Genomic DNA, 23026 nt, shown 5'->3' with positions numbered 1-23026 from the left:
AGGCAAAGCACAGGTCAAAGTCCCCACTATGTAAGGAACTGACAAGGGAGGGGTAATCAAGGGAGGCTGAGTTCCTGTGAACATGGAGGCCTGTGTCTGTGACAACGGACAAAGGGCAGGGAGCAAGAATATTCCTAAAGTCCTCTAAATCCTTCACCTGGTGACCCAGGTGGCCAGGTCTCCCCTCTCCACCAGGGGAGGAAATCCCAAACCCAGCTTCTGAGGGTGGAGACAGTGCATAGAGCATCCCAGCTCTGCAGACAGTGGTGTGCGAGCCATGGACCACCTGGCTCCAAGTGGGACAGCCTTTTTCTGAGGCAGGGACAGCGTCCGTGCCTGCCCCCACTCAGGAGACGACCAGAGGGGCAGAGGCCTGCTCAGACCCAGGGGGTCCTGGAGGGAAGGGGATAGCCTCCTGCATGCTCACCGTCTGCCCCTTCCTCCTTCTTTTCCAATTCCACCACAGCCCTGAGTCCTCCTTTCCTCCACTCGCTCCCTTCTCTCACATTTGCTCCCCAAATCCATGCCCCTCGCCACACCCCGACAGTGCCCTCCTGACCCAGCCCCTGCCTGCCCCACTCCCTCAACACCCACTCACTGCGGGCCCTTCCCTCCTTCAGTCTCACCCCAGAGCCTTTGCACCTGCCATTGCCTCCACCTGCAAAACCCAGCATCTCATCCTCAGTCTCAGCTCAGCTGTCACCTCCTCAGGAAGGCCTTCCTGGGCCACCCGGGCCAATGTTGCTTTCACCCCCACCCTGCCCCACTCTCACCCAATTTTGTTTTCTTCATGGCCCCACTGTTCCTGGAAAAATCTCATATTCACATTTTCCCATTTGCTGTTCAGCGTCTGCTCCCACACTCCCACCAGAATGTAAGGTTTCTTCAAGGCTGTGTCCCCAGGGCCTATAGCTCACTAAGCATAAGCTGAATAAATGAATGAAAGAATGAATGAGTGGTTCATTGTCTCTTTATTTATTTATTTATTTATTTATTTATTTATTTAGAGACAGGGGCTCCCTTTGTTTCCTGGGCTGGGGTGCAGTGGCGTGATCATGGTTCACTGCAGCCTTGACCTCCTGGGCTCAAATGATCCTCCAACCTCAGCCTCTCAAGTAGCCAGGACTACAGGCATGCACCACCATGCCCAGCTAAGTTTGTATTATTTTTTTTTAGAAATGGGGTCTCACTATGCTGCCCAGGCTGGTCATTTTCTCTTTAGTTCGCACGTGTATTCCTTTGCTTCCTGTTCTCACTCACGCCTCCATGTCACCAACCTCCCCATCTCCACTGACACTGAGCATTTCCTTAGGGCCTGGCCAGGGGCACAGCATGGGTCCCGCTCTGCCAATGGGAAGAGCAGTGACTCGTGGAGAGGCCAGAGGCCTGGTGTCCCTGGCATCCTCTCTGCCTGAGGTAGAGGCACAGCTACGTCACAAACCTGCAGGAATGAGGCTGTAGGGGCAGCAAGGGCCACTGGGCCCAACAGAAGCACACACAGCTGGGATCCTGAAAAGACCCGGACCCCCCCCTCCTCTTCCTCCCACTTCCTGCCAGGGCCTTCCACCCTCTGGACCTGATAGGAAGTCAGAAGTCAAGGTTTCCTCAGTGGGGTAGATCCCGGGGGTCACCCCCAAGGGCCACTACAGGACTGAGAAAGAGTCTGAGGGGGAGCACCCCCACCCCATCATCTTGATTGGCTCCTCTGGTCTCTGACGTGGGCATCAGGCACTTTCCCCATCTTCTGTGAGGTCCTCCGTGGGCAGCTCCACGGCAGAACGGGAGCCCGTCTCCCCAGCAATGCTGTCTTCCTAGCCCCCCATGGAAATTCTGGAAATAAGACATGTCTCTGTGGCTATCCTCCTTTCTCTCCTTCCTGTAGGGCAGGTGACCTGGGTACACAGTGACCGGGGACATGCTGACAGGCTGCGCCCCAGGGAACTGGCTCCAAGCTGCAGGGTCTCCATGGAGAGTGGCAGGGCCTCTTCCTGCTGGGGCAGATGTGGGCACACAGGACAAAGGCCAGAGCAGGAATCAAGGGACACCAATCACTGGGCTGGCCCAGCTCAGCCCCCTCAGGCCTGATGGGTGGGCCTGAGCTCCTCCATATAAGGAGCTATCTGGGGTTGGAGGGGGCTTGTTTCCAGGACGCCAGTGTCCGGAGGGCTGTGGAGGGGAGCAGAAGCCACGGATAAGTGCCTGGGGCTTGGGAAGGGTAGGTGAAACCATGTGGGTGCAGGCGCAGCCATGGTGAGCCCAGGTCACTCTTCCCGCAGACCCTGCTCTGAAGGAGGACCTGTGGCCCTCAATGTGGCTGAGCTGGAAGTGTCAGTGAGGTCTTGGGATGGCCACTCCCCAGAGAACTGCACTGATGTCCTGCTAAACAGATAGCTGTCGAGTGCATGGGGGAGGGCCGCAGGAGACCCCCCAAGTCTAGAGGGCCGGTCAGAGGAGAGGGACCAGGCCAGGCCACACACAGGGCCAGCCTCGTCCGAGGTCACGTGGGGACGTCTGGAACAATGGCAGGAGGACTGGCAGGGAGCTGGTGAAGCTGCAAGAGGCACCTGTCCCATGGGCGGCCCAGTGACTGCCCCCGGCAGGTCATGTGGACTGACCAAGGTGACTGTCATAGAGCGTCTAGCACAGGTCGGGGGCACAGCAGTGACCAACACATGTGCCAACGGCTGCATGAGTAGGCCAGAGGGATGCGGGTAAGCAGGTAGGCAGGCAGATGGCATGGACAGCCTGCCCAGGGTCCAGGGAAGCAGCTGGTGCGTTCCCCCCAGCACAGCCACCCCTCTCCGTCCCTGCCCTCTGCCCACCTCACCTGATGGTCCCAAGGAGCTGGGCCTTGGTCCTGGAGAAAACCTCAAGGGCCACGCTCCTCAGCAGGCCCTGCATCCACCACAAGTCCGCTGGCACATCGGGCAGCCACGCCACCAACCTGGAGGAAGGGGCAGGTCAGCTTTGCCCAGGTGAGCCTGGGGTGTGGCCCCACCGAGCCCACCCTCCCCACAGACCAGAGCCAGGGGTCCTTGCACCTGAGGGCTGCCCAGGTTGGGGGAAGAAGTGTCAGCAGTGTCGACCACTGTTGCAGAGCCAGTCAGAGCCACAGGGGCACCTGCAGGGTTGGAATGATCCGAAATGGACTCTGAACTTGGCAGAGGTGGCCAGGCCTTAGGGTCCTTGACTCCCGAAGAAACAAGTGGGAAGCACAGGTAGGGAGAGAGTGGGCCTTTGGGGTCAGGCTGGCTTGAGGGTACAGCCCAGCTTCCCTGCCCATCAGCTGGGTAACCTGCACAGGTCAGGGAACCTGTCTGGGCCTCCGTTTCTTCACCTGTCAAATTAGGACAGTCACCTCACCCGTAGTTCCTAATGTCCTCCTTATCTCCATCCATTTCTCTCTCTTCTCTCCAGGCCAGCCCCTGCCCTCCCCACCCCAAACCCCTTTGTCCACTCTCCTCTCAGAAGCTGCTGGCCCTCCAAAAACACAGCTGACAGAGCCCCCTTTTGCTCAAGATGTCCCCGTGGGTCCCCACTGCCTCCATGATGGAGCCAGCCCCAGATTCAGGGTCCTCGGAACTGCGTCTTATCCCAGCACAGAGGGGAGAGAGCATGAGTCTGTCCGCAGGGCCACAGTCCTATAGGGCCAGGCCTGAGAAAGCTCTGGCCAGGCACCTCAGACACTGGCCACTGCAGGGCCCCAACCTGCACCACAGAACCCTTGGAGGGGCCCCTACACCAGAGTTCAAACTAGGCATGCAGTCCAGAGAGGGTGGTGTGATGGCAAGATATAAGCCGGACTGTCACCTCCCTTGTTCTGTACCACCTGCCTCTATTAATGCAACCTACGTTGTTGAACATATGTATTGTGAAAAATACCAAGAGTGAACTTCTCTGTAGTCTAGGCAGGCTCCCCTTTGGGGATCACACAATGAATTTGTTTTTAACTGAAAAGGTTGGGCTTTACATTTATACTTTTGGATTTCAACTCGTGGTTTCTGTAAACAGCTCAGCGTAAGGAGAATCTGTCGGTAGAAAGCTCTCTCCTGGCTTTGGCCCACTGGCAATTTAAACAGCAGGACTGACCCATGCATTAACTCAACATTGAGCAGGACAGACACCTGTGGCTCACCGTCACAGACCTTCTTCCGGAGAAGAGAGAATTTTAAACACTACACATCTCCCCATGCCACCTCCCTGCTCAAACCCTTCCCAGCCTTTCCACCACTCTCTGGACAAAGACTAGCTAAGCCGGCTGCAGAGCTCTGTGCACTTGCCCCACCAGCCTCCTCTGCCTCGTCTTCTACGGCAGTAAAGCCGAGGCTCCAGCTTTACTGGCCTTCCTTCCTGCTCCTCGAACAGGCCTTTCTACCTCCCGCCCCTGGACCTTTGCACATGCTGTTCCATCTGCCTAGAACATTCTCCTTGTCCTCTTTGCCTGGTGGACGCTGACTCATCCTTCAGAGTATAGCCTGAGTCATCTCCTCCGGGCAGCCTTCCCTGGCCAGAGAGTCCCTAGATTGAGCTGTGCAGTTGGAAGCTAGTGTAGGCCTCTCCCAGGGAACCTCTAGGTGGAGCTGTAGTTACAGGGGAGTGTGTGATAATTTGTAGGTCGGGAGCTCTACCAGGCCAGGAGCTGGGTCTGGGTCAGGGCTGCTTCCATGGCCCACAGCCAGGCCTTGGCCCCTGAGAGATCCTCAGCAACTGCTGGTGGAATGAATGAACAACTGACACAGAGGGACACATTAACCAGCAAGTTAGAATGTTACTGAGGGCCTAACCACAGCTGGCCTGACTTGTAAGGGGCTCGTTCTACAGAAAAGGAACCTGTAGTGGTGGGCTCATGCCTGTCATCCCAGCACTCTGGGAGGCCGAGGCGGGCAGATTGCCTGAGCTCAGGAGTTCGTGACCAGCCCGCACAACAAGGTGAAATCCTGTCTCTACTAAAATACAAAAAAATTAGCCGAGCGTGGCGGTGTGCGCCTGTGGTCCCAGCTACTTAGGAGGCTGAGGCAGGAGAACTGCTTGAACCCAGGAGGCAGAGGTTGCAATGAGCCGAGATCACGCCACTGCACTCCAACCTGGGCAATAGAGTAGGATTCCATCAAAAAAGAAAGAAAGAAAGAAAGAAAGAGAGAGAGAAAGAAAGAAAGAAGGAAGGAAGGAAGGAAGGAAGGAAGGAAGGAAGGAAGGAAGGAAGGAAGGAAGGAAGGAAAAGAAAAATGAGAAGAGAAGAGAAGAGAAATCTGTAGCCCAGAAAGGTCAAGAGACTCGGGCCCAGCCACACAACCAGCCTGAGACTGAAGAGACCCAGCCCCAGCCACAAAGCCAACCTGAGATTCTGATGGGTGGAGCAATGGTCAGAGGTCACGGAGACAGTGTAGGGTCCAGGGGGAAGACCAGGAGGACTCCAGCTTCCAATCGTACCCACCATGCCCCTTCCCCACCAGTCTCGTTTTGCAGAGGAGATCACAGAGGCTGTGAGTCATTCAGCCAACACCACACAGTGTGGAGACAGCAGCCGGGCTCCCCCCACCCCGCCCAGCCCTGCCCACCCAGTGTGCCAGCTGCCCCTCCTGCCATGGGCACCAGTCTCCGCCACAAGCCAGGCCCTTCCCAGGCCCCCTGGCTGAGCCTTACCTTCTGCTGCGGAAGTAGACGTACTCAAAGGGCAGCGTGCAGGGTAGCAACATGTACGTCAGCACCTGTCCAGGCCCCGAGCGCCAGAAGTGGGCCCATGGGCTGGGGTCCCTCGTACATGCTTTCTTCAGTGCTGCAAGAGAAGCCCCAGCATGGCCCTGCCCACCTGGAGTCTGTGGACCGGCAGCCTGAGCGCCCCCATCTCACACAGTAAGAGACTGCACCCCCTCCACCTTCTGCAGATGAAGAAACAACACGGAGCCACCCCGCACCATGGGCCAGCAGGTAGCTATGCACTTTCATTGTCATGAGACAAGTGGTGTATGCCCTCTCATAGATGAAGAGACTGAGGTTCAGAGTGGAGAAGTGACTTGCCTAAGAACCATCAACAGGAAGTGGTAGGGCCAGGATGGACTTGAGGACTCTCAGGCTCCTGAGCTCTTTCTACCTCTCCTGCCCCTCTGGAAAGTCTGTGGCCTGCCAGGCTGGGACAGATGCTCTCACCACAGTCTCTCAATAACAGTAACACAACAGTGTTATTAATAACCACAGCCACAGCTGTGACCACAGCAACCGTTTCTTGGGTCCTCTATTCACTGACCTGACCAGAGTGGAAGGGACCAGCATCTGGGCTGGAACGGAGCCAGAGCCCAAACCCCAGCTTCCAGACATAGCCCAGGCCACAGCTCTGGCCACCACGTCCACTCTGGCTGCTGCCCTCTGGAGACGGGGCATTTGAAGATTCACAGGTAGCACAGGCCAGACACCCTGCTCCACATCCACCTGTCGAGTGTCCTAGGACGAGTCCTAGCTTCCTTCTCTGTAAACTGGGGGTCCCGGCAGGACGTTCCTCCCTGGGCAGGCAGGTGAGGATTAGAGATGAGATTCACAATTCCCTCCCCAGCTGGGGAGGGCGCAGCACCCAGGAGTTGGCGCTCCACCCAAGGCAGCTCTCTGGTGCCCCCGTGTGGCTGCAGGGACACTGCCGGGTTCCACAATCCCAAGCTTGGACCTCAGGGGCTGGGCACAGGTCCACGCCCTTTTCTGCATATCCTTGTGTGGTCTCCCGGCATGAAAAGGGGCCCCCTCCTCATCCCCTTGCCACCCCACTCTCCCTGATCTGGCCTCGACCACCATCACTCTCCTCCCGGCCTCCCACCCCTTCAGCCTCTTTGGGTCCACCACCCCCTCCCGTCCACCTCATTCCCTTCTCCCACAGCTTTCGAGGACACCTGCCCACCCTGCCAGCCTCCCAAGCTCACCTCTGCTGCCTGCCACTCATGCTGCAGCCACAGGGACCTCCTGGCTCTCCCTCACCAACCCCAGGACCTTTGTGTGTGCCAGGCCCTCTCCCCGATGCTCTTTTGCCTCTTGGCCTGGCCAACATCTCCTTTCCAGTTTCACTCAGATGCTGCTCAAACTCACCCCCCGCCATCATTACATGTGCCTGTAGGACCCTCTACTTTCCTGTTGTTGCAGTTGTGACATTTAGTCACAGAGCAGGAGAGTAGACTAAGTGGTTCTGAGTAGAACCCCTGGTTCTGCCATTTGCTACTGTGTGACCTTGGGCAAGTCGCTTAACTTCTCTGTGCTATGGTTTCCTCGTCTTTACAATGAGGACAGTTCTGTACTATCCTCAGATGGTTGTTGGAAGGATGAAATGAGTTCATTTCCATCTGGAGAATCCAAAACCCTCTGTGTGTGCCTCTCCTATGTCTGTCGACACTCCTGCCCTTTCCGGGGCAGTGGGCAAAGACCTGGCTTTTGCAGGCACAGGCTTGGGTTCAAATCCTCTAGCTGCAGGCTCTGAGCCCTTGATGAGTCCCTTCCTTTCTCTGAGGTTTGGTTTCCTCATCAGTGAAGTGGGTACAAATAATGCTTAGGCCCAGGGTTGTAGGAAGGAATGAATGATGCCACATGTAAAAAGCCCATAGTACCACACCTGGCATTTAGTAGGTGCTCAGTAAATGAGTCCTGTCCTCTTCCAGACCACGAGTGCCTTCAAGGCAGGGTTCCTGAACCTGGTCCCCTGAGTGCAGGGCCCTGGTAGGTAAGCAAATGCAGGAAGAGTCCCTACCAGCCTCCAGCTCTGGCGAGAGCTGCTCAAAGTTGGGTATGTCCTTGACTTGCACGTGGGGCACTTGCCAGTTGAGAGACAGGCCGCTCTTCGGGCATTGGCCACAGCCAGCATCCCAGTTTCCATCAGCCGGGGCTGGGGGTTCCTTAGACACCAGTGTCCATAGCACCGGCTCCTTGGTGAGTCCTGGATCAGGGAAGGGAGAGGATAAGTCAGGCATCTGAGCCTCCCCAAGGCGCCCCATGCTGCCCACATCCCTCAGTGCCCAAACCCCGTTCTGGGGATCCACTGTGCTGGGGGATGGATGCATGGCTTACTCCGGATCACTCCCTTCTGCCTTCCCCTGGCCCTGCTCTGCCCCACTCCCTGCCCACTTTCAAGTGGCTCATCAGAGCCCAGACCCCAAAGACACAATCCAGAGTTCCAATTCTGGCTCCACCACCTGCAAGCTATGTGACCCAATGCCTTTTGCCTCAGTTTTCTTCTCTGTAAAAAAGGAAAAGTAAGACCTGCCTTATATGATTGCCTGAGAATTAAACAAGATAAATACATAAAGCTTAAGCTCACATCTGGGCACATATAAAGCGCTCAGCAAATGCTTCCTGATTGTGTGTTTTTGGTTGCAACATAGGACTTGAGCACATAAGTTCGGGAGCCAGGCAGCCTGCATCTGAACGTCTACTCCGCTAGTTTGAAGAGCACTGTCCTGTGGATGATGTTCAGACTCTCCAGCCCAGACCTCTCTGGCACACCCACTGCCCCATGAACACACACACACACACACACACACACACACACACCTCCTGCCGTATTGAGTTACGTGCCCTCAAGGTGCCTGCCTCTGTCCCTTCTCGCTTGTTTTTCCCTCTGCCTAGAATGCCCTCTTCTTTTGCTGGAATCTTCATCTTTGCCGGTGTCTTCATAATGAACTAGTCAAAACCAGCTTATCTGTCACTGCCTCCAGGAAGCCCTCCTTACCTACCCTCAACCCCCAGACTGAGTCCAGTGCCTCCTCTGGACTCCCACAGCCTTGATCATCCCACCATCCTTGCCCCCATCTCCCTGGGTTGTCTCTCTCTGGGTCTGTCCCCCTGCACCATGCTGCGGGCTGCTCAACAGTGGAACTTGTATGTGATTCTTCTCTGAGTCCCCAGTACTCAGCTCAGGTCCAGCACAGAGCAGATGCTGAGGACAAGAGTGAGTGAGCCCAGGTCCCTAGCAGCTCAAAGGCCCAAGAGGCAGGGTCCACCTGGCACCATGTGGGACACGATCCCCAGCCACTGTGGGACTGCCACCTACCACGTCTCTCCAGGAACCTCAGGGCATCCAGGTAGCCTTGTCTGCAGTTGTCGGCCACCACCTGCCAACACACAGGGCAAGGGTGGGATGGGCAAGGCCTGGACCTGCCCCTTGAGCAGATGTCACAGGCCAGGGACTTATCTTTAACTGGAGATAGTCCCAGCCCAGCCTATTCTCCCCAAGTGACCATTCAGCTGGGCTCAGGGACCCCTGTGGACCAGCACTAGGCAGGAGGGGCCAGAAGCCTGCAGATAGATCTAGTTCTGTCCCTGCAGGCCCATTGCATCTCCCCTCTGAGACACCCTGGCTGCTCTTGCCCCAGTCTTTCCCCTCTCTTGCCTCAGTTTCTGCCTCTGGAAAACGGGATAACAAGGCCTGGGATGGCTGGGACTTTGGCTTCTTGTAGGGCAGTGGATGGGGGTTCCCTTTGCTCCTTTGATGTTCACTTCCAGGACAAGACTGAGGTGGGCTGAGGAACCAGGAGCCCCACCTGCCTGTCTGATTAAAGCCCCACTGGTGGCAAAGGGTGCTGTCCCCCTCACGTCCTTGCTGTGAGACTTTAGCATGGCAGTGCTAACTCTCTGAGTGCCTCAGCTTCCTTATCTAGAAAATGCAGCTGGGGTTTCCTGCCCACCCAGGGGTGTGGGGAATACCAGAGTAAATGAACATGACCTTGTCTCGTGACTTAGAAAGCACTACACAAACCTGAGAAGTAGAAGGGACAGGGAAGAGCCAGGATGTGGTTGGGGCAGAGGAGTGTGTGTGTATATGTGTGTGTGTGTGTGTGTGTGTGTGTGTGTGTGTGTGTGTGTGTTTTCTTTCTTTCTTTTTTTTTTTTTTTTTTTTTTTGTTTGTTTTTGAGATGGAGTCTCACTCTGTCACCCAGGCTATAGTGTAATGGCACGATCTCGGCTCACTGCAACCTCCACCTCCCAGGTTCAAGCAATTGTCCTGCTTCAGCTTCCTGAGTAGCTGGAATTACAGGCATGCGCCACCACGCCCAGCTAATTTTTGTATTTTTAGTAGAGATGGAGTTTCACCATGTTGGCCAGGCTGGTCTCAAACTCTTGACCTTAAGTGATCTGCCAGCCTCGGCCTCCCAAAGTGCTGGGATTATAGGCGTTGAGCCACCGCGCCCGGCCAGGAGGAGTGTATTTCAATAGTTGTCAAATTATCTATTTTCCAGGAATACCAAGGGGTAAAAATCCCTTCCTTTGTTTTTTTCTTTGCATTTGTGCCTTGCCTCCACAGTGGTTGGTCAATTTGGCCACAGTCAAGGACAGTGGTCAAGAGCATGGGCCTGAGCCAACTGAAGGTCGAATCCTGGTTTTGCTGCTTCCAGGCTGTGTGACTTTGAACAAGTTGCTTAACCTCTCTCAGCCATAGTATCCTCCCCTGAGAAATGGAAATGATAACAGCACCTGCCTACAGACCCTGGCCCAGAGGAGCACAGGCAAAGGCCCTGCTCAAAGGCCAGCTCAGCAGAGTTGGCACGAGTGTGTCCCATTGACCTGGGGCCAGTCCTCACTCATCACTCATCGCTCAGTGCGGCAAGAACAGTAAAGACACGATTGAACCCCATTAGGATTCAGGTGTTTGGCTTTGAGACTGGGGACATACATTGTAACTGCCTTGAGGCTCAGGGGGCAGTGTGGGTTAGGAGCACATAAAGTCTGACTCACGGGACCCTTGACCATGGCCAAGCCTCTAACACCATCACGGGGCCAGACCTACCTCGAGGCTGGGGGGTATGAGGCTTACGAACCCCAGGAAGAAGTTCTTGGTGGAGATTTGGAAGCTGGCGTTGAAGGCATTCAGCTCATGCAGGTTGGGGGAGGTGCTCTGGGGGCAGATGTCCACTGTCCCATGGAAGGGGGACACCGTGATGGTGGAGGGGCAGTCCGCAAAGGGCAAGTTGTTGCTCAGAGCCCCATCGATGTAGCGCTGCAATTTGTGGGGGGCAGGTGGGTGGTGCTGCCCTCTCAGAGGGCCTCCCACACTGGCTGCAGCCGGTGACCCTCCAGCTGTCCCTGAGTCACAGGGCCACTCCAGCCCAGGAGGCTGAACGCCCCCTAGGAGCAGGGGGAGGGCCTGGCACACAGTAAGTGCTCAGGGAGCGCTGGTTTCCTCCACCCGAACACCTCTCCACAGTGTGCACCCCAGGCTGCCCAGAGCACAGAGCAGGGTTCCAAAGTGCACTCACCTCCCCTCTGAACTCGGGGGGGATCAGCCCGCAGTAGAAAGGGAAGTATAAGGTGCAGACCAAGGCCTAGGAAGAGAAGAGTCAGCGGGAACACAACTGTACATGCTCCTTGCATTCAGAACCTCCCCTGTGCACGGTTTCTAATCCCAACAGCCTGCAAAGGAGGTGTCATCAGTCCCACGTCCAGATGAGGGAGCTGAGGCGTCACCTCCCAGCCAAGCTCTCCAAGGGAAGCAGGGATTGGAGCACCTCTGTCTCGACACCCACCTCCTCTTTCTGTGGGTGTGCAGGGAAGGAGGTCAGGTGCGAGCTCCTGAGGAAGCCAGATGGGGACCCCAAAGAGTGGCCCAGAATCCTTGCCTGTGTAGCAGTTGGGATGGGACCTGGCACATAGTAGGTGCTCAGTACACATTAGCTGCCGTCACTGTTATCAATCTGTGGGACAAAACTGTCACCTGCATCTCCATCTGGTCAGAGCCAGATGGGTTCTGCACCTCCCAGACAGAGTTGGGATGCTTCCAAGGCTTCCATGAGACAAAGTCCTATATTCAAAAGTTTGCAAGCTCTAGGTTGGTGGTTCTCAACTAGGAGTGACTTTCTCCCCCACAGGACACTAACAATGTCAGAGACATTTTTGGTTGCCACACTGTGCCTGCACTTGAGCGTGCACACTTTTGGCAAATGTCAATAGTGTCAGGGTCTCTGTGAAGCCTCCTTTTTAGACATCCTATTCATCCTATTCCATTTCAATACTGGATTGTTCCTGACCTCCTTACATGGAGATGAGTTCATTATGGATACCACCTGCCCCCCCGACCAATGAGCATAGAAGCCCCAGGGAGGCAAGAGTTTCTGTTTGTTTTGCTCCCTGTTACAGCCACAGTGCCTAGAACAGTGACTGGCCCCAGCCAGGCTCTTCTGTGTGCAGCAACCTGGGAGGTCTCCAGACCCACCCTGCCGACCCTCTCTGGGCCTCAGTTTCCTCAGCTACAAACAGGTCCGCCCTCCCTCCCTCCTTCCGCCCCTGCAGAAACGTCTGCCGGGGAAGTACCTGGATGTCACTCTGGACTAGATGGAGCCCGCCCGCCTGCCGCCCACCAGCCAGGCCTTGGGTCCCGCCCAGCCCACCTGGATGAGCTCATCGCGGGTGGCGAAGTCAGTGGCCAGGAAGTTGCGGCCGTCGGGCCAGCGGGTGAGCGAGATGCCCAGACGCTGGGAGGCCAGGACGTGGGCGTCGGGGGGCAGAGTGTCCTGCAGCTGCCGCTTGATGTGCTCGATGGGCGCGTAGGCCGGATGCAGGATGCTTAGGCTCAGCCGCTCCACCTGCTTAACCATGCCCAGGAGGTGAGAGCAGCAGAAGTCTGCAGGGGGTGCAGGGAAAGGGAGACCTCAGCGCCCAGGGGTCCTGCGAGCCCCTCCACAGCCCCACACCCCCTCCTAGGTGCAATGGGAGAGGGGTTCTCCCCACTCCAGCTCAGAATTTCTGGGCTCGGCCCCGGATTCAAATGATCCGTTCACCTTTTCACTTTTTGCCCCAGCCGACCTGGAAAACTGAGTTTCTGGCTCAGAGCCACGATCCCTCCTCTGCAAATGGGGGTCACCTAGTCCCCAGCCCTGGGATTTCTCATGGGATTAAATGGGGCCGTGCCAAGGGTAGAGGGCGCAGAGCACAGCGCCAGGCGCCGGCGTCTCTGGGCTCAATTCGCTTCCGTTAAGGTGTCCCCGCCCCTTTTCGCCCCCGCAGTCCGGGACTCACCGACCGACTTGCCGCAGATGAGGCTGACTGCGTTGAGCGCCCCAGACGAGGAACCGTAGATGCGGCGGGCGCCCTGGAGGAGGCGCGGGGCGCGCTGGCGCAGGCACTCGGTGGCGCCCACGTGGTAGAGACCCAGGTAGCCGGCGCCGGCGAAGGACAGGTTCCAGCTGCCCTCCTCCTCTAAGAAGCCCATGGCAGGTGGACCGGGCGGGATGATCCGAACGAGGAAGGGTCACTCCGTGACCGGGGATGGGGCCGGGATGCAGCCCTAGACGGGGCTGGGTCCAAATGTGGGCTCTGGAGGGAGGCGGGCTGGGGCTGGTGCTCCCTGCGCCACCCCCGGGTTGCGTCACCTGAGCCCCAGCCAATGAAGTCCCCGGGTCGCGATCAGCCCCCACTCCAGGTGTGCGCCAGTTGTGCCCCAGAAGTGCCCGCGCGCTGTGTATGCGCTGGCGCTGCCCCCAGGCGCCCGCCCCGGATGCGCAACGGGTCGTAGATTTCTGAGTGACACGGCAGGGGAGTGGGACCAAATCTTGCCTGATCTCTGGTAGTCTGGGCAGATGTTATTCCAGTCCTCATTAGGCAAATGAGACAACTGAGGCGCAGCCCAGCATGGTGACAGCCAGGAAGTGGCAGAGTCGGACCCAGGACATCTGGTCTTTGGGGTCAAACCAGGCTTAAGTCTGCAGCTGTGCTGGTTCCAGGGAGGGACCTGGGGGAAAGCGAGGTCTTGGGGCCAGCCCCAGCTTCCATCCATGTGGGTTTTCCCAGCCTCCTCGCTCTCTCCGGGCAGCACTTTTTCAGCCCAATGTGAAGAGACTTGGATGTGAGGACCTACAGAGGCCTTTCTGCTCTCATGGAACCCTGCACCTCCAAACCTCAAACACAGAGTCACCAGCAACTGTCCAGCGCTAGGGTGGGCCCTCCAGCAGAGACAGTGGGATCCTGGCTGGCAGCAGCCACCCAGTCCCCCAAGTGTGTGAGTAGAGACCAGTGTACTGGCCTGTGGCAGGGGGTGGATTCTGAATGCTGGAGAGGCCAAGGCACTCCTGCAGCCAGAAAGAGCCTCTGAGAGAACTCACCCACAACTCTGTCAACTGGACAGTTGTTCTGGAAATCAAGCGGGGCAGCAGATGAAATTAAGTACCCACAAGAAACCCTCCAACAGATCCACAAGGGTGACCCAGAAGAGACGGCTGATGGTGATATTGCCAGGGTGGTGGTCATAGACGACCCCCGCGAGGGGAATGGGTGAGGGAAACACAGTGGGGCCTTCCACAGACCGTCAGAGGGTCTGGGACTTGGAGAAAGATTAGAGATGTTACTGTGCTGTCTTTGGAGACAGAGAAGGGGCCACATACCAGGGAACACGAAATGTCTCTAAAAGGCAAGGAAATGGGTTCTCCCCCTGAGCCTCCGGAAGGAACGCAGTTCTGCTGACACTCGCTGATTTTAGCCCAGTGAAACCCATTTTGGGCTTCTGACCTCCCAAACTGTAAGATAACAAATGTGTGTTGTTCTAAGCCACTAAATTTGTGGTAATTTGTTACCGCAGCAATATGGAATTAATAAACACGACCTCTGTAGTAGTCTTGACAAAAATCCATAACCAAATATAATTATGAGGGAATATAAATGTAAATTAGGGGACATTCTACCCAGTAACTTGCCTGTCTGTACTCTCCAAAAAATAAAAAGTTAAGATCATGAAAGACAAAGTAAGGCAGATTAAAGGAGACTCTGACACCACAACGTAATGGAATACACGTGCTATATTCAACCCCAGCTGGGGATGGCAGGGGTGGTGAAGAGAACAAGCCACAAATAACATTATTGGGACAATTGGCAAAATTGAAATATGAGCTGTGAATTAAATTATAGTGCTGCATCCGGCCAGACATGGTGGCTCACACTTGTAATCCCAGCACTTTGGGAGTCCAAGGCAGGCGGATCCCTTGAGGCCAGGAGTTCAAGACCGGCCGGAGCCATGCAGTGAGACTCTGTCTCAAAAAAAAAAAAAAGAAAAAGAAAAAGTACTGTGATTATGTAAGAAAAAGTCCTCACTCTTAGGAAATACACTGATCCATTGAGGAGCGAAGAGGCATGATATCTGCAAACTCGTCACAAATAATTAAGAAAAAAAAATCTTTGTATCTATATGTGTACATCTACAGGGAGAAAGCAAATATGGCAAAATGGTAATGATTGGAGAATGTGGGCAAAGGGATTATGAGTATTTGTTTGCTTGTTGTTTGTTTGTTTTGCACCATTCTTGCAACTTCTCAGCAAGTGTGAAATTATATCCAAATGAAAGAGAAAAAGGGAAAGAAAGGGCAGGACCGACCCCTGGGAAAATCTGACTGACCCACATTGACAGATAGGAAAAGAAGGAGATGCTGAAACAGGATCCATAGATGGTGATACAAGATGTCAGAGGAAAAACCAGAGCAGGAGGGGAGAGAAGAGGGACCCTGCTGAAGCTGGGACCCAGATCTCTTTATTTTTTATTTTTGAGATGGAGTCTTGCTTTGTTGCCCAGGCTGGAGTACAATGGCGTGATCACTGCAACCTCTGCTTCCCGGGTTCAAGCGATTCTCCTGCCTCAGCCTCCTGAGTAGCTGGGACCACAGGCGCATACCACCATGTCCGGCTAATTTTGTATTTTCAGTAGAGACGGGATTTCACCATGTTGGCCAGGCTGGTCTCGAACTCCTGACCTCAGGTGATCCACCTGCCTCAGCCTCCCAAAGTGCTGGGATTATAGGCATGAGTCACTGCGCCTGGCCTGGGGCCGGGATCTTTAAGAGCCCAGCAGGCCAGGTCGCCTTGGCCATCAGCGAGGAGGACCACCAGTGTGGTGGGGAGCAGCGGAGGAGGACAGTTATCTGGAAATCTTTGTTTCTGGGGAGAGGCTGTGGTTTAAACACATAAGGAGGTCAACAAGTCACATGGCCCAGGCCTTCAGAGAAGAAAGAGGAAGGAGAGGAAGAGCAGGAGAAAGAAGAGGTGGTTGGCATAGCCTAGACCTTGGTAGCAGGCAAACCTGCTCCTTATTGACCTATAGCTCCTCTCTGTATCCTGGTGGGTGCACCTGGCTTCTAACGCACCAGGATTTAATCTCTACCCTGGACCCCAGACTCCAGAGTACGTGGATCCTGGACTCTGCCAGGAGACCTGGGGCAAGTCACTACCTTGGTCTGGGTTCTTGTTCCCCCACCTGTAAGTCAGGGAAATTGAACTACGTCAGCCCATACCAACCATTTCGAGAATGCCCCAGGGGTGCCATTTGACAGTGGTCATGTTGACATCCATTGACTGAGAAACTCCTGACTGACTAAGAGCTGCTGTGAATTCAGGAACACTTGGGAAATGGTAAGCAATTGATCGGTCACAAGTACTAGAAAAAAAAATTTACCCCTGTGTGCACAAAGCATTCTATTGACCTAGAACGCAGACTCTCCTCTGCATATCCGGTGCCCAGTACGGAGCCTGGTGCACCATAGGGTTTGTGAAAGGAGTAAATTGTCCAGATTAACACCAGAGGAAGCAGGCAGGCTGTGGGTCTTTGGAGGTGGAGGGGTGCCTGCCGGCTGATTCGTCTCCATGGGAGGTAGGCACTGGAATTGGAGCACACCCAAGACCCACCCCCATTAGCCAAGGAGAAAAATTTCCTGTGGAATGTTGATCAAAAGGCTGGGACCGCCGGCTCAGAGGCTTTGCCCGTGAGACAGCCGGAGTGGACTTATTCTTGACAAATGGAGTTTGAGGGACAAGCGGGTCCCTCCCTTGGAGGGAGAGACATTCAGCTGGAGCCTTGTGGGCTGTGACACTGAGCTGCCATTCAGGGACCTGCCAGTCTCTGGGGGAAGCCCAGGCTGGCCCTGGAGCCAGTCTTTTCCCTACATTATGCCCCCTTGAGTGGGACCCCAGACCTTCCCTCACTGCCCTCATCCCTGAAAGGGCACCCAGGCTGCAGGAATTCTGAGGAGGGTGATCACTGGAGGCAGGTCAGGGAAAGTGGCCTGGAGGAGGAGTTTAGGCAGGGCCTTGAAGGGAGGAATTGAGGAGGCAGAGATTGGAGGAGGGTATTTGAAAGCCAAGGCATAGAGGTGGGAATGTGCCAGGCATGCCCAGGATTCTATAGGGGACCCATGGGATTAGCATGGAGTCTGCAAAGGAGGGGGATTCCAGACGAGGGGCAGCATAGAGCCCTGGGAAAGCCCTGGAGGGCGCAAGTGTGATAGACAGTGTCTATCTCTGTGCCCTGCCGGGTGACTGGTCCCATGCAGGCAGGTGCCCACTCAGTTCCCACTGAATATGCTGCAGGCAGATCTGGGCACGGGGGCAACCTAGGACCCAGGAAAAGGGAAGCCACCGAGGTTGGGCACGTCCTCGTCCTGACCCCGCGCTGTCACTCAAGTCTTCTCTCCACCTCTCTCCCTGGATGAGGCGGCTCCTAAGCCTTCCCGCAGGCCCCAGCGCGTCTCCCCATGTCTCTGCCCCATGACTACATACCTTCAGCCTTACCATGGAAGCTCCCACCTGGATTGTTCCCTCACCTGTAGCAACCATCCCCACGCTCCAGCCAGCATCACTGCGCCTTGCCCTGGCTCACCCGCTCTCCAAGCCTCACCTACCACTACAGCCTCTGCTTGAACATCCCACCTCCTCCCCGCTCCCCTGACCAATCAATTGGAAAGTGTTTTAAAAACCGTGGAGCCCCAAGCACTTGGGTTTGTAGTGATTAGGGCTGTCTGGGATCCAATTCTGGCTCCAGCATGTCTTGGCTGGTGACCCTGGATAATTTAACTGATCTTTGCCTCAGTTTTCTCATCCATCAAGTGGGGATAATAACACTACTTACTCCATAAGACCGGTAAGGATTAGAGCTAATGCAAGTAACGTGTTTGGAATAGCGCCCGGCACTGGATAAGCACACAAACAATGGCTACTACTGTGATTGTTGTAATCAAGTGGCACACAATCAATGGCAACCACTATGTTATTTATTTATTTAATTTTGAGACAGAGTCTCACTCTGTCACCCAGGCTGGAGTACAGTGGCACAATCTCGGCTCACTGCAACCACCACCTCCCAGGTTCAAGCAATTATCCTGCCTCAGCCTCCCAAGTAGCTGGGTCTACACGCACACACCACCATGCCTGGTTAATTTTTGTATTTTTGGTAGAGACAGGGTTTTACCATGTTGCTCAGGCTGGTCTTGAACTCCTGGCCTCAGGTGATCTGCCCACCTCTGCCTCCTAAAGTGCTGGGATTACCGGCATGAGCCACTGCGCCCATCCCTGTGTTACTGTTTTAATCACATGGCATATATCAATGCTTTCTCATGTGAGCTCCTTGAGGGCCAGGTCCTCCATCTCTGCCTGGAAGAAGTGTAGCACAATGTTCGTGGACTGAATGCTCAGCCCACGGCCTGGGTGGGTCATTTTCGGAGGAAGAGGTGGGAGATCTGCTTCTCTTAGCTTCACACCCACCCCTTCCTTGACCCGGGAGTGAAGGACAGCCTGCCTGTAGGCACTGGGTGCAGAAGGCACCCCTGGGACAGGCCAGCCCAGCCTCCCTTCCCACAGAGGTGGGTGGTACCGGGCTTTGCTGATCCCACACCCAGGGCAGCATCCTTGCCTCAGAGATCGTGGGCCTGCACAGACTCACCTACCTGGGGGCAGGTACCCCAGGCTATCTTCATTGTGGGCAGGACCCAGCCCCAGCTGCATGGGGCAATTAGAAACCATGGCTGACTCTGCTGCAGGAGGGAACCAGGTCACAGCAGGCACAGCCAGGAACACTTCACCCATAGACGTGACTGTGCCGGAGGCAGGCTGAGGCTCCCTGGAGCAGTGGACCACCAGTGTGAGTTCAGGGAGGGAGGAGCTCAGGGGCTGGGAGTGTTCCGGAGGTTTTGGAGAAAAAGTAGCATTTGAGCAGGGCCTTGGAGGTCGATCAAGGCTTCACCACGGGGAGAAAGGGGCATGGGCACAGAGGGAAGAGTCTGAGCAAAGGCACCAGGCAGGGAGGAGTAGGGAGGCGTGAGAAGCCAGCCAGCAGGAGGGAGCAGGCATGGCAGTGAGGGCAGGTGGTGGTGCGGGGCTGCGGGAGGAAGCATAAGGCCTGGAGCCAGGCTGGGTTTCTGTGTACTTGGTACTTCAGGAATTGGGTCTTGCATTTTGGCGTGGAGTGTCTGAGGCCCCCCAGAGACAGCAGGCAGCACAGAGCTCAGGGCAGATGACTGGTCAACATCAAATGGGAAAACGATCCTGGATGGTGGCATCACCAGAATGATGGGGCTGGTGGCAAGTCTAGCAGAAAGAGTCTGGAAGCACGGCCTTCCCCAGCAGCAGCATCTTCTCAGGGCAGCTGCCCCAGAACCACCAGCCAGGCCAAGGCGGGCTCACTTCTGGGGTGGCTTGGGAGGTAGCAGAAAGGGCAGGAGCCTACAAGGGAAGATGTCAGGAGTTCAGGCTTGCTGGCTGTGTGACCCTCAGCAAGTCTCCTACCCTCTCTGTGTCTGCCTGACCTGGCCATCCACAGGACAGTTGTGGGTGAGCTGGTGTCAAGGAAGATGCACCTGGTCCACCTGGTCCTTTGTCATATTGTCCAGGCCTCTGGGCTTCTCATTCGTGGAAACAATGCTAATTCTATGACACCTCCCTAAATCCAAAGCAAACATAACCAAACGTACTGGGCCACGCTGAAGCCAGCCTTGCACAGAAGTGTCTCCAAAAGGAAGTGGGGTTTGCCTCCGCAGAGCACTGGAGGCCCCTTGCAGGTTCTTCAAGGCAATAGGGGGCAGCAGGTGGGTCCATCCTAGGGCCCTGCACTGACATTCTCGGTCTCCCAAACTCCCTGCTACAGGGAGAGGTGACTGGGAGGGGCCTGGGGGCTTCCTGGATGCTGGAAATGCTTGTAGGTTGATCTGATTACATGGTTGTTCACCCGCAAAAAATCTTCCCCATGTGAAGGGGAAGTGATTTCATTTACAATCCATGTACTTGACCAGGTAAATGTCATAACAATTTTTTAAAGCTTAAAAAATAAGCCTTGGGCTGGGCATGGTGGCTCATGTCTATACTCCCTTCCCTTTGGGAGGCCGAGATGGGCGGATCACCTGAGGTCAGGAGTTCAAGACCAGCCAGCCAACATGGCAAAACCTCATCTCTACTAAAAATACAAAAATTAGCCAGGCATGGTGTTACGCACCTGTAATCCCAGCTACTCAGGAGGCTGAGGCAGGAGAATCACTTGAACCAGGAAGCAGAGGTCGCAGTGAGCTGAGATCTCACCACTGCTCTTCAGCCTGGGTGACAGAGTAAGACTGTACCGCCCCCCAATAAAAGAAAAAGAAAGAAAAATTCAATGAATCCTTCACAAACTCTTATGAAAAATAGAGGAAGAAGGAACATTTCCCAACACATCGTATGAGGCCAGTATTACTCTAATACCAAAAACAAAGACATTAGAAAAAAAGAAAGTTAAAAACCAATATTCCTTATGAATATAGGGAAAATTCTCAAGAATAGGAGTTCCAGACCAGTCTGGGCAATAAAGCGAGACCCCATCTCTACAAAAGTAAAAATTAACCAGGTGCACACCTGTGGTCCCAGCTGCTTGAAAGGCTGAGGCGGGAGGATTGTCTGGTCCCAGGAGTTCCAGGCTGCAGTGAGCCGTGATTGCAATCCTGCACTCCTACCTGGGCAACAAAGCAAGACCCCATCTTGGAAACAACAACAACAACAAAAAAAGCCCCTCCCCACCAGTCACATGGTTCTAGCTTGTCCCCTCCAAGCCCCCTCCCCTGCCTCCTGGACTCCACCTTTTCCTTTCCCTGAGTCGCTCTGCCCCGACGTTTTCTCCCCAGGTAGAGCACCTGCCTCAGCCCCCCATTACTCCACTCTGTAGAACAGCGGGCCGAGCACATCATGTTTGGGGCCTGGCCATGCTCACTGATCACTCACAGACCTCTGGGTGTCACACACCTCAGTTTCCCCTCTGCAAGTGGAGACGTGGCAGGACGGCCCTCATCAATCTTTGGGATTGAAAAGGATGACTGGTGTCTATAAGACACTGAGCAGGGTCCCTGGTACGTGCTAATTACCACTTAATATTTTTAAATTCTTGTCACGATGTGGAGCCTGGCTAAAGTCTGGGGAATTTTAGGTAAGTGGATTCAGTCCCAGTCCCAGAAAAGCTCCCTCCTCCAATCTGGGAAACAGGTGTTAATCGCCGGTTTGACTGGTGCACAAAATCAACCAGGGGCCTCAGGGCCTGCTGCTCTGCCCAGTCAGACAATGGGCACCCACGTGTTTGCCCTGCAACCCTGGAGAGTGAGGGGAGGGTGTGGAGGTTGAAATGGCCCCTGTTGGGGGAGGGACATAGGGCAGCGCTGGCTCCTGACTGAGGCCCAGGGCACTACCCAACCTCCACTAACCCAGGGTTTTCTGAGGTCAGGTCTGGGAAGGCGGGTGCTTGGTACCACCAAGCAGGGAAGGGTGACCAGGCATCCATGGTTTGGTGATAGGGACTGAGGGCTGCTGTTTGCATGGTGGCCTCCAGGAGGCACTAGGGGTCATGTGCATCGTGGCCTGTTCCCCAGACAGCAGAGGCACAAGGATGAGGGGCCACAGCCAGGTGGGGAAGGGCCACTCCTGGGACTCCAGCCTGGGCAAGAGAGCGAGACCCTGCCTCTCACCAGCCACGTGGCTCTAGTTCGTTCTCTCCAAGCCTCTCCTCTGCCTCCTGAACTCCTGGACTCCACCTTTTCTTTTTTGAGAGTCCTTCTACCCATGCCATTTTCTTCCCAGGTAGAGCACCTGCCCGGGTGCTTTTCATTTTGATATAATCTCCCATTTTCAGAAAAGTTGTGAGAATAGTGCAGAGTTCATGGCTACCCTTTGCCAAGATTTCCTGATATTAGCATTTTTATCTATCTATTTATTTATTTATTTTTAATGTTAATTTTAATTTTTTTTTTTTTTTTTTTTTTTTTTTTTTTTTTTTTTTTTTGAGATGGAGTCTCACTCTGTCACCCAGGCTGGAGTGCAATGTCATGATCTTGGCTCACTGCAACCTCCACCTCCCGGATTCAAGTCATTCTCTTGTCTCAGCCTCCAGTGTAGCTGGGGTTACAGGCTCGCACCACCATGCCTGGCTAATTTTTTTTTTTTTTTTTTTTTTTGGCAAGGTCAGCGAGGGACAGAGTCTTGCTCTGTCACCCAGGCTGGAGGGCAGTGGCACAATCTCAGCTCACTGCAACCTCTGCCACCTGGATTCAAGAGATTCTTCTGCCTTAACCTCCCAAGTAGCTGGGACTACAGGCATGTGCCACCACGCCTAGCTAATTTTTGTATTTTTAGTAGAGACGGGGTTTCGCCATGTTGGCCAGGCTGGTCTTGAACTCCTGACCTCAGGTGATCGGCCTGCCTTGGCCTTCCAAAGTGCTGGGATTACAGGTGTGAGCCACTGCGCCTGGTCCTGATATTAACATTTTAAAATAAGTTTGTTTAATATCAAAAATAATTTTTTAAGTGGGTTCCAGCAGAGATGGGCAAGGCAGGAGCTGTGGGGTGGACGGTACTGCAGGGTCCAGGTGGTAAGTGCAGTGCTGGGGGCGGGCGCAGAACAGCCACAGGCGTGGGTGAGCACCAAAGGCCCTGGATGCTGGAGCTGGGCACTGCCATCAACTTCATGAGATAAGGACAAGGAGTGAAGGGTGGGCCCAGGTGTGCCCAGGAGGTCCCAGATCAGCCACCAGCTAACAGGTGGGGTAACTGAGGTGCAGGGAAACTGCTCAGCTGAGGTAACATGGAGACTCCCCGTTCCTCCTCCTCCTCTCACTGCCTCCATCCCCAGGAGTGGTAGGACCTCATCTCCCCTGTGCCCTGCCCACCATGCAGGTTTTCCCTGCTGCCCTAGGGCATAGGGCCAGGTGGCTGGGCCAGCCCTAGAGCAAGCTACAGACTAGACGAGGCATCTGTGACATTGTAGACAGAGGCAGCAAAGTCCCAGGGCCTGACACAGCTCACCTTGACA

The 23026-nt window shown here is 55.0% G+C and overlaps 4 protein-coding genes across 5 annotated transcripts in view; 2 read left to right on the top strand and 2 right to left on the bottom strand.

The window, feature by feature from the left end:
- The window catches only part of SULT4A1 (sulfotransferase family 4A member 1), a 996812-nt gene that overhangs the window by 55142 nt on the left and 918644 nt on the right, over positions 1-23026 (bottom strand). The gene's annotated exons all lie outside the window — the stretch shown is intronic.
- The window catches only part of PARVB (parvin beta), a 695786-nt gene that overhangs the window by 411918 nt on the left and 260842 nt on the right, over positions 1-23026 (top strand). The gene's annotated exons all lie outside the window — the stretch shown is intronic.
- The window catches only part of SAMM50 (SAMM50 sorting and assembly machinery component), a 718434-nt gene that overhangs the window by 603145 nt on the left and 92263 nt on the right, over positions 1-23026 (top strand). The window lies entirely within an intron of this gene.
- On the bottom strand, positions 1019-13271 carry PNPLA5 (patatin like phospholipase domain containing 5). Of its 2 annotated transcripts, XM_050806165.1 has the most exons (9): positions 12979-13271; positions 12351-12583; positions 11223-11288; positions 10754-10963; positions 9020-9080; positions 7721-7906; positions 5644-5776; positions 2828-2944; positions 1019-2166 (listed from the first exon to the last, which is right to left on the bottom strand). In XM_050806165.1, the coding sequence occupies exons 1-9, from the start codon at positions 13169-13171 to the stop codon at positions 2076-2078; spliced, it is 1290 nt and encodes a 429-aa protein (XP_050662122.1). In that variant the 5' UTR covers positions 13172-13271; the 3' UTR covers positions 1019-2075. The 2 variants fall into 2 exon arrangements, with proteins under 2 accessions (XP_050662122.1, XP_050662123.1); XM_050806166.1 differs by lacking the exons at positions 12351-12583; positions 12979-13271 and having other exon boundaries at positions 10754-10940; positions 11219-11337.

This window comes from Macaca thibetana, chromosome 10 (genome assembly GCF_024542745.1).
Source record: "Macaca thibetana thibetana isolate TM-01 chromosome 10, ASM2454274v1, whole genome shotgun sequence".
In the NCBI taxonomy this organism is placed as follows: Eukaryota; Metazoa; Chordata; class Mammalia; order Primates; family Cercopithecidae; genus Macaca; species Macaca thibetana.
Note: the sequence above shows the minus strand (reverse complement) of the source record. Positions and strands in the feature narration are given on the sequence as shown.

Bases quoted from the DNA above. Each gene is read 5' to 3' on its own strand.
- PNPLA5 (XM_050806165.1), bottom strand. From the start codon at position 13,171: ATGGGCTTCTTAGAGGAGGAGGGCAGCTGGAACCTGTCCTTCGCCGGC. The intron at 12,584-12,978 runs GTGAGTCCCGGA...CACCCCCTGCAG, and splicing joins CATCTGCGGCAAGTCGGTCG to ACTTCTGCTGCTCTCACCTC. The intron at 10,964-11,222 runs GTGAGTGCACTT...CACAAATTGCAG, and splicing joins CCCCCGAGTTCAGAGGGGAG to CGCTACATCGATGGGGCTCT.